We start from the raw sequence: 18,624 nt of genomic DNA, 5'->3' as shown, positions 1-18,624 counted from the left end.
CCCTCCATGAATCGCTCTAGAATGCTTTACACTGAAATGCAAATGCAGTGGCTCTGATTTTTGATGGTACGCTGTCTAATGGACATGAACCCTTTACTCCATACGATGCAGATCTAAGTTACATGGGGTGGGGAGATGGGGGGTGGTTGGTGGAGGTGTCAAAGTATATGTTACTGAGGGCATGAGGGAAGGAGAGTGTGCAGTAAAGAGAAGAGAGAGAGGTAGAAGTGGGTAATGCAAAAACTTAGTACATGGTTGTGGATAATACTTGTATTGTGCAATGGATTCTAGGGCTGCTGTTTTACTGCTGAAACGAATCCCATAATGTGCAGTAGTTATTTAAAGATCAGTTTGAGGAGTAGCCTGGCAACACACACACTTTGAGTGATTCAAATCCCAGGTGTAAATCTCTGTCTTGGTTGATGGCCACGCACACTGCCCAATGGACAGTTGTCAATGTGCCTGGATGAGGTGCAGCTCGAAGCACATTCAAGCTATCCAACAGGGTGTGAGGGAAGGCAATCAGACGCCGCACCTCTTACTACTGTCTTGCATAGCCACCAACTGTCCACGGGTTGCCACTATTGTGGCTGGAGTCAGGTTTTGAGGTTAGACTTTGAACATAATAAAGGACTTTGGAGTCCCGTAGCTCAGTGGTTAGAGCACTCACCTTGCAAGTGAGGGACCTGGGTTCTATTCCTGGCAGGGCAAAATGTTGGGCAAGTTTCCTTACTCCGCACACCTCATTTTACCTATCAGTAAGTAGGAGCCTGGTTGTTAAGTTAATTGGCGGAAATGAATCCCACAATGTGCATTTATCTGGGGATAATAATCCCTCAAAAAAAACAATAATAATTTGGTCACTCAAACTACGTCTGTTTGTGGGACACTGCTGTGCGCAATTGGCTGCTGCGTTTCGCCCACAAGTATACAGTCAATTCACTTAACAGTATATTTTGTGAAGTGCTTTGATGTGTCTCGGGGATGTGAAAAGCGTTATACCAAATGCAAGGGTCAGTATTATTAGCTTTGGCTGATGCTTGCACTTGCTGTTCCTCCAGTAGACTTACAGCCAATGCTGTAAAGCCTTGTTTGTTTATAAGCTATTTCCTGGTATTCTTCAAAGACTTTTCACAAAGCTCTGTTAAAGTGGTGATCAAAGATATTTGTATTTTTTGCCATTTCCTTGCTGTCTATTGTTACCATTATTATGAAATTTACACAACATTGTATACACCAGGCAAAATGTTTTGCTTCCTGTGGGAAAACCTTGGCAAACGTATAACAAAACATTGCAATGCCAAACAAATACGCAAAAGCCTCAAAAATGTGATCTGCGTTAGTCATTTTAAAATCCCTTAAACTCTACCACTGAAATTCTAAGTGAAACCACTTAATTTCAAACAAAAATCCTGCAGCAGTGAAGCAAGGGTTCAAAGTACGTGTTTCCTACCGCACTCTTTATTACTCTTGCACAATTTAAAGAAATCTCAAGAGTTGAGGAGAGACGCAACATGAAATTTGTCAAGCTGTAACTTTCAAAATAGGAAAGAGTTTTCTAATGTCCAGCAATTGGAAAAGTGTGCAGACATCAGAGGGATGTCTCTGGCTTGATCTTTTATAGATTAATTGAGCAATCTGTGACCATCTGAACTTTATTAAGAGCAGCCTCTACAGTTTTTCTGTGCAGAATCTGTTAACCTTTTCAGTGTGAATATAGTTTCTGCACCACCAACTGTAAAATCATCACACCGTATTATGGATGTGCAATATAGAGTTTTTAAAAACTTGTTCACAGTGCCCTTAACTGTTTAAGAGCCATTCTCGCTACTGAAGCTTCCAAAATAGCAAAAGTGTTCCTCAAATCCTGGAATATAATGCAAGATTGGATTAGGTCAGTACTGAAACCACCTTGGGCGTTGATTACCTCATGGTCCCCGATTCCGTTTGCGTCAAAGCTCTGTTTAAATCTGTTTGGAGTAAATGCACGGTGCCCAATTAACACTGCTTGTGTAAAACAATTGGTATGTAAATGGGTTGGAAAGTTTAATGATTCCACTTTCTGTTCCAAACGCTCAACTGCATCGGAAAATGAAGTGATTACTTTCAGGGTATAGTTCCCTTTAATAGAAGGATTTGTGATATATGACTTCTGCAGCAATACAATTAATGTGTTGTGGGTGCTTTCTGGTATACAAAATCCTGGACATTACCGTTTCACCAGTACACTGGATTGTCTGGTATATAAGCTTTGGCTGGATTGAGACCTCATAAATGGGAGGCTGCCTAGTCATCCAAGATCTCATCCAGTATCATTATTTCACATTAAAAAATTCTATAGAGAGTATGTCATCATTCCTTGAAAGCATTTTAGATACAAACTGTGGATATAGAGTGTTTTAATGGGAAGAGGGACGTTGTGTTCTCGATGAATACACAACTTGATTGTAACAAGAAGCCTGCAGAATCCTGCATTCATTCTCTCATTACACATGTTGGAAGTGCAATGACTCTTTCTCTTTGAGCAGTTATAATGGTGCAGCACTGAGGTGGTGGGTGAAATAGATCTGTAAGGAATTTACTCCAAAATCATCTAGGTCCACTGCATGGGAGGAAATGGAAATGTTCTCAGTCATACTTAATGGTATTTTTATTTGAGCATCGCTGACTATTTTAAATCTGAATATCCGAATGGCCCAATCAAAAATAGACCAACTGTGAATGCTTTAACACAAAATATATTGAGTATAGTCCTTATCCTGGGGGGAAAAAGACATCAGGATCCAACAATTTCAGTGGTTTATTAAAAAAAAATTTTTTTGATATACAAGCCACCTGAATTAACTTTTGGATTTTTATATTGGGAAATGTATTCATTAAAAAACTGGAGAGCTTTAATATTCATAATGATACCAAAGTACATGGAAAGCATCCAAAAATACATGAAGAAATGAGAGGGGAAGCTTGGTGTAAGTTTTTGCAGCTCATTAAATAAAGGGTATTAGTGGAAGATTGGGAAAAGCAAATGTTCCAATTTAAGTTAGAAGCATAAGCCTGGACATTATTGGCCTGTAAATTTGATACCTGTGGTGGAAAAATCATTAGAATCCATCATAAAGGTAACAATTCGAACACATTTAACAAGAGTAAAAGCAATGAATTTCAAGCCAGCACAGGTTAATAAAAGGTTTCGGATTTCACTTTGCCTGACTTTGAGAAGATATTTAATAAGGTGCGATTTGTGGCTGAAGGGACACTGTGTGCTTAGTGCTGAGAACTTCCATCTAGCATCGTAAACTTTTGATTTAGCTCCAGCCTCTGTGTAAGGGAAGAGGTCGAAAAACAGCAGGATAGAGCCTTGCATACAGTTGAAAATACAACTTTTGTCCTCGGAACTCACAAGGTAACAGTAATCTAGTCCCAGTTTGTTAATCTGTTTTTAAAAACCTACATTCAAATACTTTGTGCTTTAAATGTATTCTTAGAGTGAATCTGATCAGAAGTTAGTTAAAAATGTTATAGTTGAGCGAGAGTTCTGATACTGTGTGACGTGCGATTCTATTGCAATGACCAATAGTTTCTGCTGTTGCACGTTTGGGGCAGAAGTAAGTGTATCACATAAGTAATATAGCTCAAATCAACCTGTCCGCTCCCTCCACTCGTCAGGCTTTGGCTGCCCGGCATGCCCCCACCCCTTTGGAACTCCCTCCACAGGCCCTTCGCCTTGCTCCCTCCCTTGCCTCCTTCAAGACACATCTCAAGATCCTCCTCTTCGACCGTGCCTTCGGCCACCCTCCTCCCCTAACTTCCCTGCCCTCCACCCTTCCTGATTCCAATCCCCAGCTCGGGTCCAAATCCTTGACTGGCCAGCGCCTTGGTACGTCCTCCTGACGTGAAGGTCGCTATAAAAATGTAATTTGTTGTTGTTGTAAATACAGGAAAGATAGGATAGAAGTGGAATGAGAAGTCATAACTTGAGTTCCAACGGTCTCTTCCCGGAGTGAGATGTCAACTCTAATTACCAACTTAATGAGTAATCACGTGTTTGTTTCGTATCCAAGGGATTAATCAATTTTTTGAGGCTTGAATTTCTTTAACATTGCTGTAATATGACTATGCAAAGGTAGTGAGTTTACTCTTAACCTGAACTTGGTGTTGAGAAATTAAACAATTTCTACTTAATCCCCTCTTGAATTTGCTGACTCAGTCAGTCCGCCATCTTTCTTGAGTAAAATTCATTCACCACTTTCTGCTGAATTAAAACTCTCTTCTGAACTTCAGTCCGAGTCCCCTGTTACTAATGTTCTTTGCAACAGATTTGTTTTTTGTGCATCTCCAATTCAGTGTCAGTAATTGAGAATTGTTGCTTGCTTCCCCTTGTAGCTGCTGTTACCCTCAGTTTTGCACACATTTATGACCCTGTCAAGAGGTTTAAAACCTTCACATTGTATTCCAAAACAATGGTCCACCTTGTACTTGCTCAGATATGAACTTGGCTTTGTATGAATGGGGAAGGGTGTTGACTGGGTGATATGGTTTATATCTAGCGGACCCCAGCGTGTGATTCCTTCCCACCTTATCTAATCAGTGATGAGTGATTTTGATGTCTATTTTCACTCACCTTAATTCTGATAACATTCACTTCAATTGTCTCAAATCAACAACATTAGTCCCTGGAAGCTGTTGACTTATAGATAGGCAAACCTTTATTTGCACAGCCTATCCCCTGCCCTGTTCATTGCACAACAAAGCTTAGTGTTAACTGACGAAATGATAAATACTGTGTCTGGTTAAACATTGAGTATTTTCACTGAATTCTTTTATTGCACTGTTGAGGCTGTAACTGTTCACATACTTCACAGTTCAGAAGCAATATCTCTTGTAAGATCTTTTATAGAATTAAATATTAGATGATGCAAAGTTACTTCATTACAAAATTACAGGTGAGGGAAGTTTTAAAATGTCTTATGATCACCCTACACAGACTAATCAGGGGGCTGGAGGGGGTGGGAGAGGAAGAGCCACATCACACTATCTTGTTGTGGTTATCTGGGCTGACTCATAGTTTGTTGGGATAACTTGATCAAATAAAGTAACAGATGTAGTACAGAAGCCAGCTGCCATTTTATCACTTGGCCTGCATGAAGTTATTCCACGATCACTGTGAACTTACAGAATGACCACAGAGAATTTATTGTGAAAGGGTAAGGTTTGTCAATGTTTATTTGTGAAGTATTTATTTGAATCCAGTTGCCGGAAATGTCAGAAAGTTAGTATTTTCATGTGAGCCGTTCCTTGTGTGTTATTGGGAATGTTAGTTTTCTGTCTTGATCATATAGTCAAAGTATACAGTGAGGCTGTTCCTGATCCCATTCAAAAGGCCACATATTTAGTTCTTGTGTTTGTACAGAACTTGGCATGACACAAAATGTAATGGCTGTAAAGTGTTTTGTAAAGGTGTCCTGCTTTTTTTTATTGATCTGCTACGTAAAACTTCTTTCTTTGAACACTATGCAAGCGGAATACACAACCTGATTTTACAGAAGTAAACCAGGAGATTATAGTAAGCTGTCAGCCAGATCTTCCTTTAAGCAGTCTATATATATATATTATATGTGAAAAAAAAAGTTCCAGTGAGTTAGATTACAATTATCTTACCTGATTTGGGGTCTGGCATTTTTGCATGTCACAGCAATCATTTATTCTTTCAGGAAGTATCTGGGTGCTTTGTGTTCTGCCCATTAGGTGTAATGTACACAACATGTTCAGGAGCAGCACAGAGCCAGTGTTAATGTAAGGGTGTTTGATATAAATGTCTAGTGAGGGATGTTGCCTTTGTTTAATTTTGGTCGTACGGCCTGTATTAGAGATAGCCTGAAGCCTTTGGATCCGGCTAAAATGCCATGCAGTAATAAGCTTGTCTCGCTTGTCAGTATCACACGTTATCTATGAAACCAGGGCAGGCTGCAGGAAATGAACGTCTGGAATTGTTGCTTCCTGAGTTGCCCGTTCCAAGTGTTGGGCTCTCTTTCCTTTTCCCTTTTGTTGTACCTCTAAAGAAACAGGTTTTAGCCTCCTAGTTCTTCACTCTCTCGGGCAAGACATTCAGAATTCCCAGGGCCAGAGAGTGCTAGGGTGTTCTGCTTTTTGGATTCCTTCAATGCCCCTCTAACCAGCGATGTGCATTGAAGCAGCCAAACCTTGGGTTTACCACTGCTATCTGTAAAGAGGAACTGACCACCTCAGTGACCTCTTGTGGTTGAGTACCAGTGCAGTGGGAAGGTCGGAAAAGCAACAACCAAGTCAATCCTTGGCTCCAACGCTCGTCTTAGTGTCATTAAACATATCTTTGCCACAGAATGATATGACGGAGAGAGAAAATGTACTGAACATAAGTTCATAATATTGTGGCGCGACCACTCCTTTTAGACCATTCTGACACCATGACATCAGAAGATACCTTCTACATTAGTTGCCAGACTGGATTATATGAGAGTGCTCAGGCCTCTTTTTCCCCCAGTGGCTGCGAGGGGCAATCACACTTGCTGTGTTATGTTCAGTTCATTTTCAAACATTCTGTCCTGATCCATAATGAAGCAAGATGTCACAAAGACTAGATTTCAAACCCAGTGTAAAGCGCTTCAGGGTGTTTACATTTGTTGATGGGCAGAGTCATTGCCTTCAGTGCTTATCAGGGAAATACGATGCTTTGACCTATCACATCTGCCTTGGCTTGTCTGCTGGCTTCCAGTGGGGCAGAGTACACTGTCCATAACAAATCATTGAATAAAATAATCAAAACAAACATAGAAAGTCTGCCCCACCGGTACAGACTGCTCCTGTCCACATGTCCACCACCACTTCAAGGCATAGCATAGAAAAAGAAATGACAAAACGGAAGCCTTCAGCTCTGTTTAAAGCTCCAAGCAAGTGTCAGTTTGGCTCAGTTGGAAGCTCTCTTATTTCTTGGTCAGAATGTTGTGGGTTTAAGCACCAGCATTTGAGCTCATAATCTTGGCTGACACTCCAGTGCAGCACTGCTGCATTGTCGGAGATTGTACGAGTCCAATGACACATGAAGCCAAGATTCTGTCTGTCTGCTGAAGTCTGCTGCTCCATGAAAGATTGGAGGCTATTGCCAGGTGGCCTCATCACTGTATTTACACAGCATTGTGGCCTCAGACTGTCTTGCTCCCTCATACATGGGTGATATCCTCGCAACCTGTTGTAGTGAGTGAAATATTCCATCAAAATGAAGAGAGTTCTGCTCTCTGCCAACCGTCTCCCAACCCCTGCATGTGTGCAGTGATCTATGAACTGGAAGGATTTTAAGCAAGAAATGTTATAATATCCAAACAGTCTATGGGGGAAGGGCGGGAGTGATTGCAAAACACTGTCATAGTGGCATCTCTTCATATTGTGTACGTCTATCACTGTCTGGCTCCTCATTGCCCACTGTTAAGAGTGGCTCACTGCGATGCAGCAGGTCCACAATACTTGTAATGAGCTCAGTTTCCTTTTCGGTATAACTCAGTTGATGAAGCCAGGCCCCAGTGTGAAATTGAACCTTCTGGAGAGCCCACAATCTCAAGTGTTAAAAAAAATCCTCGTCTCTAATTAAATGCACCAACCACAGCTGTTGAATTGGTGTTTGGGCTATTGGAGGGCAGGCGTTGTGCATTGAGGTCAGTGGCTCACATTTGCTATAATGGGGCAGACCTACTTGTAAGTTAAAATGAGAACGTAATAAATTAAATGAAAAATCTAATTAAAAACAATTGTGGGGAAATCTCTGTACAAGTGTAGTGTACAAGTTCAAGTACATTTACACTGAACTGTTGAGCTACTGTAGCTTTTGAATTGAGGGCGTGCTTGACAGCTTTTGTTAACTTCAAAGCTAAATCTCATGGCTCCCCTGTGGTACATTATTGTTTAATTGCATATGCTGCACTCTGGCACAACAGTGCAATCCAGATGTAGCTTTTTACCTACGGAAAGAATAATGGATTAGGGCGTGAAGTGTTTTGTGTAATTGAGAAGCTTTGACTGGAGGCTGCTGACAGGCTGCTTGGACACCATTAGCAAACCTGGACAGGTTTATGCACCACTGTTCCCACCCATCAGCCTGTTTGTTCCTCGCTGTTCCTTGCAGGCCTCTCGATCACATCGCCGATTTAATCAGATATCATCGATTACAGAGTTTAATAAACAAGAAATTAAACAATCGACCAAGCATGCTGCTGAGCAGATGGCACAGAAATGGGATAAAGCTGCACATCGTCTCCTTGATTCCATTTTGTAGATGTGCAACAGTAAACTAGTTGAGTTTTAGCTCAGAATCCCCTTTTATCGCCCTCCCCTCCCTAACACACGAGTACTTGTGACCTTGTTTGTCTGGGTCACTATTGTCGAAGGCTGTCTGTCCAGTACCTAGTTACCTGTACGTGACTCTGTAATTTCCATATCAACAGGTAAAATATCCAGAGGGTTACTTACTCTGCTTTTTTCCTTTTTTACCCTGCCACCTCTTCTCACTGTATAAGTAAATGTGTTTATGAACCGGATGATAAGGCGCTATGTCAAATGCAAGGATTATTATTGTTATCAAAATGGAGAGTATCTAACAACAAGGAAAGCATGAGAAAATCTGGGCTGCAGTCACTCAGACTCGGGCAAGATGCCGGAGGGAGGGAAGCTTAGAAAGCAGGTGAGCTCCTCTTGCTGCAGGCCACTGTAGAGCATTGGCAGAGATCTCAGAGCAGGTTGTCTGCCTGACATTAGTTTATAAATGGGCATTTGAAAGTTCTGGCTTTCCAGTTGGATATATTGAAAGGTCTAGTTTTCACATTCGATCAATGGAGTACAGTTCTCCTGTGATTTTTAAATTATATTTATATTTATTTTGATTTGATACTCTTACAGGATGCCTGGGCTTAATAACTGCAACGTACAGGATGCCAGATGCTGGTTCATATTCTAATGGGTCAGAGGTCAGAAGATTAGTCACCCTGTTGCAAACCATAAGCCATTCACATCACACAGATATCGTAGTCTCTTTGTGTGTTTATTATTTAAGCTAAAACGGGCAAAATTGAATCAATAGTGCCTCTATAATGTTAAGCCTCAATGTTTAGGAATCGTTGCAACGTTATCAGCCCGGCATTGGAAAAAGCTTGAAATGTAAGGGAAAGGGAATTTTAGCTCCCATGGGAGGAACTTTAACTTGTTTCTTTTTTTAATAACCATTTTCCTTTGTATGTACCTACACCAAGGAGGTACTGTGAAGTTTAACACTGCTCTTATTGAGAGAGTCCTTCTATTCAAAGCGGAAGAAAAATGGCTACCTTCTTTCCTCATAATAAACCTAGGAAACCCGAAACGCAATCCCAATGCCCCGTACTTTCATCAAACCTCTTAATGTCACTGTTACCAACTATCTATCTGTCTGTTTATTTCAAACATCCCTATTGATTCCACCTCTGCAGTATTCTGGGGAGTATTCCACGATTTCACAACCCTCTGGGACGAATACCTGAGGCCTTAGTCTTGTTTCTGATTTCCACTGTCAGTCGCTTGTGGGAAATTGAGGTATTGCACTGTGTGATTATAGGGCATCTCATAGAAAACTGTGATGTTAATTGTATAATATGTGATTATTGCCCTTATTTCAGCATTCAGTCATGATGCCCCAACCTCGGGAACTCTTTGCCTTGATCCCCGCTTTGGGATCCTCTCTTCAAATCCTGCTTTAAAACCTGCTTCTAACATCGTACACCTTCCCTCCTTCCCTCTATCTCAGCTTCCAGGGCATCACTGAATCGCTCCAAATGTATCCTATGTTAAGGATGCTGTATAAATGGAAATGGTTTTGTAGTGTTTGTGTGGAAATGTGAAATATTTCTGAAGTCTGTTATAAAAACAGTCATTAGAATTCCTGGGAGGGAGAAAGTGAAGTGAAAGCAAGGTTGCTAGTTTATCACAACTGAATTCCTTTCTGCATATTTGTGTTGTGACATGGTTGGATTTAACAAAGGTTGGGTGCTTTAACGAAGACAGGTGGTTGTGGGTTCGAGTCCCAGATCTTGGGTGAGATTTAATGTCTGCAGTCCTTACTTGTGATTGATCAATGTGATTGATCAGTCCTCGCTTGGTCTCTCAGTGGAGAGAGAGAGAAAATCGCTCTGCAATACAATGTGCTGCCAATGGAAACTGGTGGTGTGTCTCAGCTCAGGACAGAGATGCCTTTTAATGATCAATAGTGAAGTAGCCTTGGCTTTCTGCCCTTGTTCCCTCCTCCATCGGTTGAATAAAGCCATATGGTAGCAAGTGGCTCATGGGGAAAGAGGAGTGGAAAAATTAATAGGAAAAATATGAATTATAAAGAGAGGCCTGTCTGTCATGTCCTCGTGTAAATCAACATATGTGTGATATTTACTGCAAACTGATGGACTATTAAAATGTGACAACAAGAGGCAATTCATGGCTGAATGTGCATGAAAATGTGACGTGCACTTACACTCCTTAATGTGTTGGGAAGTCTTGTGAGATGGGAGAATTCAGCCTTAGCAAGAAAAACAGGGCTTTTCAGAAAATCTAGGCCCTATACTGGAAAAAGTGCCTGGGAAAAAAAATGCAAACGCTGAGATTTCAAAGGAGATGCTTATGTAAAACAGCAGCAGGGCATGTTTCCCAGGAGTGGTATAACTCAGTAAGTCATCAAACCAGCAAGAGGATAGAAAAGCGAGCAATGTTGAAATGTTTTGAACTTAATCTAGGGAATAGGTAGCCTCTGAACTGCCAGCTTACTGTGAATGTAAACCACATAGACACACGGGATATTTTTCCCAGTTGATCTAATTATAAGATAAAACTAAGCATATATAAAATCAGTTGGAATGCATTAGGTTGAAGCTTGCAGCTAAAAGTCAGAAAAAGTCTTTAGCTGATTTATGTCTTGCTCTGATACGCAGGGGTTTGAGGCATGTCAGCAAGTTTACGCTGTTATTTTCGGATCTAATTTGATTGATTTATTTTCACAGGAGTTTGTGCAAAGCAAGTCTGCTTCCGTGAAAATAACCTGTTTGTATTACAGCCAATTCCTCTTTAAAACAGAATCTTTGGTGATATCTAAATTGCATGTTTTGTTATTAATGAGATCAATATGAGCACATTGTATATAAGACACTTTTAAACATTAAGGTGGAATGTACAGTACAAAACTCTTTTTAACTCCCTTATATCAACCTGTCCGCTCCCTCTGCTCAGCAGGCTTCGGCAATCAGGCTTTCAGCCTCTCTGCCCCCACTCTTTGGAACTCCATCCCACAATTCCTTCACCTTGCTCCCTCTCTTGCCTCCTTCAAGTCACAACTCAAGACCCTCCTTTTTGACCGTGCCTTCAACATGGCTCCGGTCATCTCACATCCCCCGCCCCAACCGCCCTACCATCGGTGGCCGGGCCTTCAGCCTCTCAGCCCCGAGGCTCTGGACGTCCATCCCCCAGTGCCTTCGCCACTTCCTCCCTTTCCTCCTTCAAGGCCGGTCTCAAGACCTTTCTCTTTGACCGTGCCTTCAGCTCCCCTCTCGACTCTCTACTCCCTCCTCGCCCCCTCCCTTCCCTTCCCTCCCCTCACCCTGACCATTCCCCCCTCCTCGCTCCCTCCCTTCCCTCCCCTCACCCTACCATTTCCCCCCTACTCGGGTCCTGACCCAACTGTCCAACGCTTTGGGACGTCCTCCCGACGTGAAAGGCGCTCTATAAATGGAATCTTGTTGTTGTTGTATTGTTAAAGCAAGCTCCAAGAGTTCAGTTTCCTCTTTGTGCATCATAACAGTTGATAACAGCACTTGTGTAATTTTATTCAATGTTCAAGGAAGCAAGACTAGTATATCCATTCCAAACTGATGCCAAGCTCCACTCATACACAATTCCATTGAAAACAAAGATTTATCTGAATTATCTTGAAATTAATTGCAGACCAGTAGAGAATGGAAGTGTCATGAAATCTGAGGGTTTAGACATTGGATCTGTGGGCACAGTCTTATGAATTTTGCTATTTTATTTGTATTGTATGTACCTAAATTTTTAATAATATAAAGGACACAAATGATGAACCATTTTGTGTTTTTCATGCAACAGAAGTGCTTGTGACTTGGGTTAAAGCTGCCAGAGTTAAGGAAACCTCACCGAATGTGGGCACAACCTTGTATTTTGCCAAGCCCGTGTTGAAACTGAGAGCTGTGGAAATGTTAATATCGTAGGGAGAAAGAAAACGACGCAGCCCACAACGGCAGCTGCAGCCTTGGACTGTGTGGAAAATTAAGGCAGATGATTCAATTTGGCCCTTGCCCCAAGTACATTTTAAAATGCTTCTGTGTGTGCAGAAGATAATGAACAAATATATTGAGATGGCACAAGATCAGTACTAGTTTAGCTGCTGAGGAGCCTCATTGTTCCCAGAAGAAGCAGACGAGAAGCTGGGTTAATGGGGGTTAGGGTCTCTCAGTGCGACACCTTTCATAACAACTTAGAGGAAGAATTTGTCTCCTTTTGCCCCGGGCCCATGTGGCACTCAAATGGAGCGTTTGATAAATGAAAGTGTATTTATTAATAATGAGAGGGAATGTTCGTGTGATTTGAAAGCGAAGCACAGCATAGAAATGTGCTTTTCTGACACTGGAGGGAAAATAAATGGAGTAAGTGTGAAAGTCCATTATGAGCTGAGGCAGGAGGATGTGACAGAGGGAGCAGCATGATTTGGAGATTAAACTGTGAGCTTTTCAGATGAAGCCACTTATATCAGGGGCCCTTGACAGTTTGTGAGAGAAGTGAAGCAGTGAAGAGATGATTACAAGAGAACATGACAGATAACTGCCGTCTTTTCTTGTTGACTTCCTTGGTCTCTTATATAAGGAAAAACCATCGTGATCTGCATTGTAGAATTGACTCGTTCCTTTGCTTCAAAGTGGATCTCATGTGGGCTTTTCATCACAATCACATGTAAAAGAATTAAAAATCAATTTGTGGTTGCATTCCCAGCATCTTGTCCTCTTTCTCTCTCTCTGTCTCCCCCTCTTGGCTCCCCCCCCCCCTCTTGGTCCCTCCTCCCCCCCAAATGCACTCATGATCAGCAGAAGAATGGGGCAGAATTACCTTAACCCCTTAGTCACGTGCTTTGTGGAAAGCTAGAACAGAAGGATAAAAGATATAAAATGACTGGCATGAAGCAAATTTGAGCCAGTTTGGAACGTCCATGTTGTTTTCTCCAGTAAATTTTCCTTTCAGATCCAGGGAGTGTTTGTTAGCCTTATTAAATTTATAGCCGTTGTGTGAAAGTCCACAGGATTCCTACACAGCATCATTCTTGGATTTTAAACAGTGTGTAAAAGTGTAACAATAGCAAGGCAATCTTGCTCGGAACCAGTTTCTAGATTAAATGAGCAATGTTTGGGAACACTTTGAAATCTGTGGCAGCCAAGCATACTTTCCCAGGGCCTTTCTGTGCTCCTGCTCCTCCTCAGATGAGATGTTTGCTGTCATTTCATTGTCTCTTATTCCATCTTGTTGCATTATTTAATGTACTATAATGAGTGACCTAACATAAGACAACTTCAAAGAGGCACTTGATCTCAGGTTTCTTGCTCTCATCACTAACCGAGCGCCCTGCTGGACACTCAGGAGAAATGGGATGAGGTCGGTGATAGGTATTCTCAAGCATCCAACTCAATAAGTTTGCATCGCCCTCTTCAGGCTCTGGCCAGCATTGAGAGCTTCAGAGGAGTTGTTCTAAGCAGCATCGCATGGAGAATGATATCTGGGGGTGTGATGGTGACAGACTGGATTGTAGGGTAGACTTTTTAATTTGTTTCGCTGCTCAGTAACTCCAGTTACCAGAATTGTGACTGGCGCTTGTTAGGGTAATTCGGAATGATTAAGACAGGTCGGTTTGGCTTGCCAGTGGGTGTGTGGCCTCCTACTGGCAGCCAGCAGGTGGAAAAGAACATGATCTGTCAAATCAGCTGATGACCCTCTTAATTCCAAGTAGTGCGAGCCAGAGGAACAAGCGGGTTTAATAATTGATACTTACTCTAATAGGTTAATTGCAGTGGCATTCATTCTAATTTGCATTTTTGATCAGCGTATCACAGTCAGTGTGACTTGGGCAGATTTTTTCCCCTTTTCTCTCTGCTTGTTCATTGCAGTGCAGTTAATTGCTGTCATTCCCTGAGTCATCCAAAGCGTGTTGATTTAATGAATGCTTAGTATGCAGCTCCTGGGGGTTTGAATGTTGCATATGCTGTTTGTTTATGGAGGAAACCTTTCTGGTATAATTGTGGCCAGGTGGCTGCTTACAACTATTTATAGAATGATCGAGAGGTAGGAGCACAAGCACTTTATATGCATTTTCTGTGAACTCCCCATTCCACCTTCTTTACACATCATGCCTTATTTTGGCCGTTGAGAGAGTAATTTAAAGTCTTCTAATTACAAGCCTTTGCAATAGAATAAAAATCATGTGGTAGAAACGTATTCATGCTCTTTTTTAATCTACTTACTCTCCTCTCCGTCTGTACATGGAGTCCTGTAGCTCAGTGGTTGGAGCACTCGCTTTGCAAGCGAGAGACCTGAGTTCAATTCCAGGCAGAGGGCGAAACCTTGGGCAAGTTTCCTTACTCCACACAGAGCCTAATAATAATCCCTCCAAAACAAAACAATAATAAATTGGTCATTTTAAATCTATGGCTGTTTGTGGGACATTGCTGTGCTCAATTGGCTGCTGCGTTCGCCCACAAATATACAGTCAATTAACTTTACAGTGTGTTCTGGGAAGCACTTTGGGACGTCCTCCCGACGTGAAAAGCGTTATATCAAATGCAAGGATTATTATTATTATTATTACATCTGCTCTCTAGCTTGTTCAGGATTTCAAATACTAAATTTCCTTTCCATTTCTCTCACATTCCTCACCTATCTTCTCTCCCTCCCCTATCCCTACCCCACCCCAACTAATACTTGTTACATCCAGCACCATACCTGACCAGCCTCCAAGCTGTTGTGTGTGTGACGTGTGTTATCCTGGCTGCCATTCACAGTTCATGGCTGAGATTAGGAACTTGCTCTATGGGCTAAGATTGCCATACTCAGTTCCTATTTCTTAATACTAATAATAATCCTTGCATTTTAATATTAATAATCCTCAACCCTTGCCACCTTCAAGGCCTGTCTCAAGACCCTCCTCTTCGATCGTGCATTTGATCATCCTCCCCGATCCTGACCCCCAGCTCGGGGCTGAAACACTGATTGTCTTTGGGACATCATCCCGACGTGAAAGGCCGTGTACAAATGTGTTGTTGTTGCATTTGATATAGTATCTTATCACATCATTGAGATGTCTCAAAGCGTCTCATAGAATATACTGCAAAACGTAGTGACTGTATTAAGCTATTTTTCAGCATTTTATATACATATTCTGTGTGCAATTTAAAAAGAGCATATTTTATTCTCTGTTCTTTTTCTTCCTTGAATTCTCATTTTGATCAATGTCACTGAATTTTGAACCTTAGTTAGTGGCAGGAGGCAATGTTTACTTGTGTAGAAGGAAAGGATTTAGTGTCCACAGCTGCCATGTTGTTTTTGGAGCGCTCATCAGCAGTCGTCTTAAATCAGCGAGCTTGTGGCACGCGCTGTTCGCTATCAGCCAACATTCTGGCTCTGTCATAACTCCAGCTTCTCCCTCTCTTGTCATGCAGATGAAGGTTTCTTCCAACCGCAATGGCAGGAACAGCGAGGACGACAGTGTCAGAGAAGCCAACAGTTCACAGAGGAGCAGCTCCAGAGACAAGCTTAGTGATGTAAGTACACTCTTCAGAGAAAGAAACTGCACTTGCTGTTCAACTGTGATGACAGGCTGCTGGAATTGCTTTGTGAACGAGGGATTTTGAAGTCAAGAATGGAGATGTTTTTATAAAATGGCATGCAATGCTTCATTCTGCTGTTAGGCCAGACATCACGACTGCTGGGAATTTGATTGGTGCAGCACTTAAACAGGATTTGCCTATTAAAGGAAAGGAGTTAGGGATCTGCAAAAACCTTGATGTGCGAATGCCATTGTCACTGAATAATAAAAATACGATTAACTCAGTTAGTAGTGCACATGATAATGAGGTGCAACTAGACAAATCCCCCCTCCCCTTTTTGACAGCACTGGTATTTCTAACAGGCTTTGGCTGACAATATTTCCTGTGAAGACTCTATATTGAATATTTGAAACCATTCCTTATTGTCTCACTGATCATCTGTAAAATGTACAAAAATTCAACACAAATACCCACAACCGTAAAGCCCTTCCTTGCACATGTTGCCCAATCTTATACCTGTTGAATAGCCAACATATGATGCAAAGGTTTTCTAAAATATTTCTATTAAAATGGTTTTGTGTGGTCAAACTCGGAGTTCATTGGTACCTTTTAAGTCTGCAAATGGAAGGCTCTCTATTTTTGTTCTGAAGACTTGATCCGTTTGTGTCACCTACTGTTTCCTGTTGTACCTTCACAGAGACGGAACTAAATGTCTGCACTGAAATTTAACAATACCTGTCAAACTATTTCTATTCTGGTTAACTGCTTGCTCAAACCTATTCAGCACATCATGCTACCATGAGCTACAACCAGTAAAGACCTGTTGGACCCATTGATCTGAATTGGCGTCAGTTGGATTAGGACCAAGTTCTTGGTTGATCACTGAAGCCTGTGAGAGGCTAGTGCCCCGCCTGCACTCACAGAATCCACGCTTAGAATACAAATGGCTCTCACAACATGTTGAGGTTTTCAAGGGAAACGTCTCATTTCTATTCACATTTTTGAAGGGCAACATACAGTTTTTTATAAAAAGGCAACAAAATTACCAACCACCACAGTTCCTAAGAATGCACGTTAACAAGGAAGGCACTCAGGACATACTTGAAATCACGTTTCCACTTACCTCACAGCGGGAAAACTACCGCAAACTTCAGGAGCAGTCAATATGCCGAATTCACTACCGAGGTCCACAACAGAACAAGAAGGCAACAATTCTATCAACATCAACTCACAATAAGGAGGTAAGATCCAGCTGTACTGTACAAGGGGTTTCAGGACAGTGGGCCAATTGAAAGCTATTGGCCTTTGATTGGCTTGCTTATCCTCAATTCCCTGGTATGATATAGGCGGTCAGCATTATTTAGTATAAGTGCATGGAAGGTGTGTACACGTTCACACCACACCTTTACAATCAGGATGTTCTAATACGCAACTCATGCATGCTCTGCATTCCAGTTATAGTGCACCATTGGCTGCACTAGTGCGCAGCCCACTCGTATCACATGTACAGATTATTGGGGTCGAACCTGACAGCTTTAGCATTGCCTTAAGATTATGGTTAGCCTCCAACTACTAATGCAGAAGATAAGCTTACATTTAAACTAACATTCACTCGTCCTAGACAGGTTTGTAGGTTAGGAATTATAGTACATTTTTAATACACAAGCAATTAATTGCAACCCGATAAATGGAGAAGCATGGATACAGAGTGGGTTACAAGCTGTTAATCTGATCCAAGGAGTTCAGGCTTCATCAGAGGATAGGAAAAGCCATGAGTAGTTTACAGACATAAGCCTCAGAGTAGATTACAGGCACAGTATCACAACTGACAAAGCTTAATGGTGAATATTTGTGAGTCTTAAATCAGTTTTCACTGCAGATGCTGGTGATCTGCAATGCCACCCCACTGACAATTCATATCAAGTAAATAATAGTAATCCTCACATTTCATATATCGCCTTTCATGTCAGGCGAATGTCCCAACGTTATTCATAGGATATACGAAAAGTGCAGTGATTATTTTGTAGGCAAATGCAGCTCTAATTTGTGTTTAACAATATCTCACAAACAGCCATGAAAAGTTCAAAAAATCCGAACGTGGGGCTTGAACCTACAACCTGACTGAGGTGATAGTGCTACCACCTAAGACAGGTTGATACCCAAGTAACTTGGTTTCAGGAACATAATTTGACCTCTACTCATTATCATCATAATACTTGCATTTGACATGGATCCTATATGCTGGGAACATCTCAAAGTGTATCACAAAGTTTATGCAAAGCCACAGTGTTTATTGACAAACATGTCAGCCAATTTGCCAACAGCAATATCTCTCAAACAGCCAAATTGGCCAGGACACCGGGAGCAGCTCCCTTCTCTTTTGATCAATAAGTGATAAAATATTCACTAACTTCTAACTGGAATCCAACATTTGCTGGTGCCTTAGCTCAGTTGCATTCACTTTGTTACAATATAGAACCTTAATTTGCTATAAAATCCAGTGAATGAGTTGCATGTTTTTGTAACCTACAGACTTGGAGTTGCAACTTGTGCACTACTTCAGTTGAGAATTTTTTGTATCTTGCTATGTACACTGGACATGCAACCATTGAAACCAGTGGAACACATTTTATGGTAAACTAACCATCAATTTTCTGCAACATTTTGGTCACATATTAGGAATTGAGATTAAAGTATTTTAAATACTTTACCATTGAAAAAATGTAACGATAATGGAATATTTTCCAAAATGTACTTTTTTTGCCGT

At 41.4% G+C, this 18,624-nt stretch overlaps 1 protein-coding gene across 6 annotated transcripts in view; it reads left to right on the top strand.

Annotated features, from left to right (window-relative positions):
• The window catches only part of fbrsl1 (fibrosin-like 1), a 387,345-nt gene that overhangs the window by 168,748 nt on the left and 199,973 nt on the right, over nucleotides 1-18,624 (top strand). For all 6 annotated transcript variants that reach the window (XM_007901766.2, XM_007901763.2, XM_007901762.2 and 3 more), the window contains 2 exons: nucleotides 15,750-15,851; nucleotides 16,988-17,098. In XM_007901766.2, coding sequence (XP_007899957.1) covers nucleotides 15,750-15,851; nucleotides 16,988-17,098 — 213 coding nt within the window. The remainder of the gene's footprint in view (nucleotides 1-15,749; nucleotides 15,852-16,987; nucleotides 17,099-18,624) is intronic.

This window comes from Callorhinchus milii, unplaced genomic scaffold, assembly GCF_018977255.1.
Source record: "Callorhinchus milii isolate IMCB2004 unplaced genomic scaffold, IMCB_Cmil_1.0 Scaffold8, whole genome shotgun sequence".
NCBI classification, from domain to species: Eukaryota; Metazoa; Chordata; class Chondrichthyes; order Chimaeriformes; family Callorhinchidae; genus Callorhinchus; species Callorhinchus milii.
This window is presented reverse-complemented; position numbering and strand designations above follow the sequence as displayed.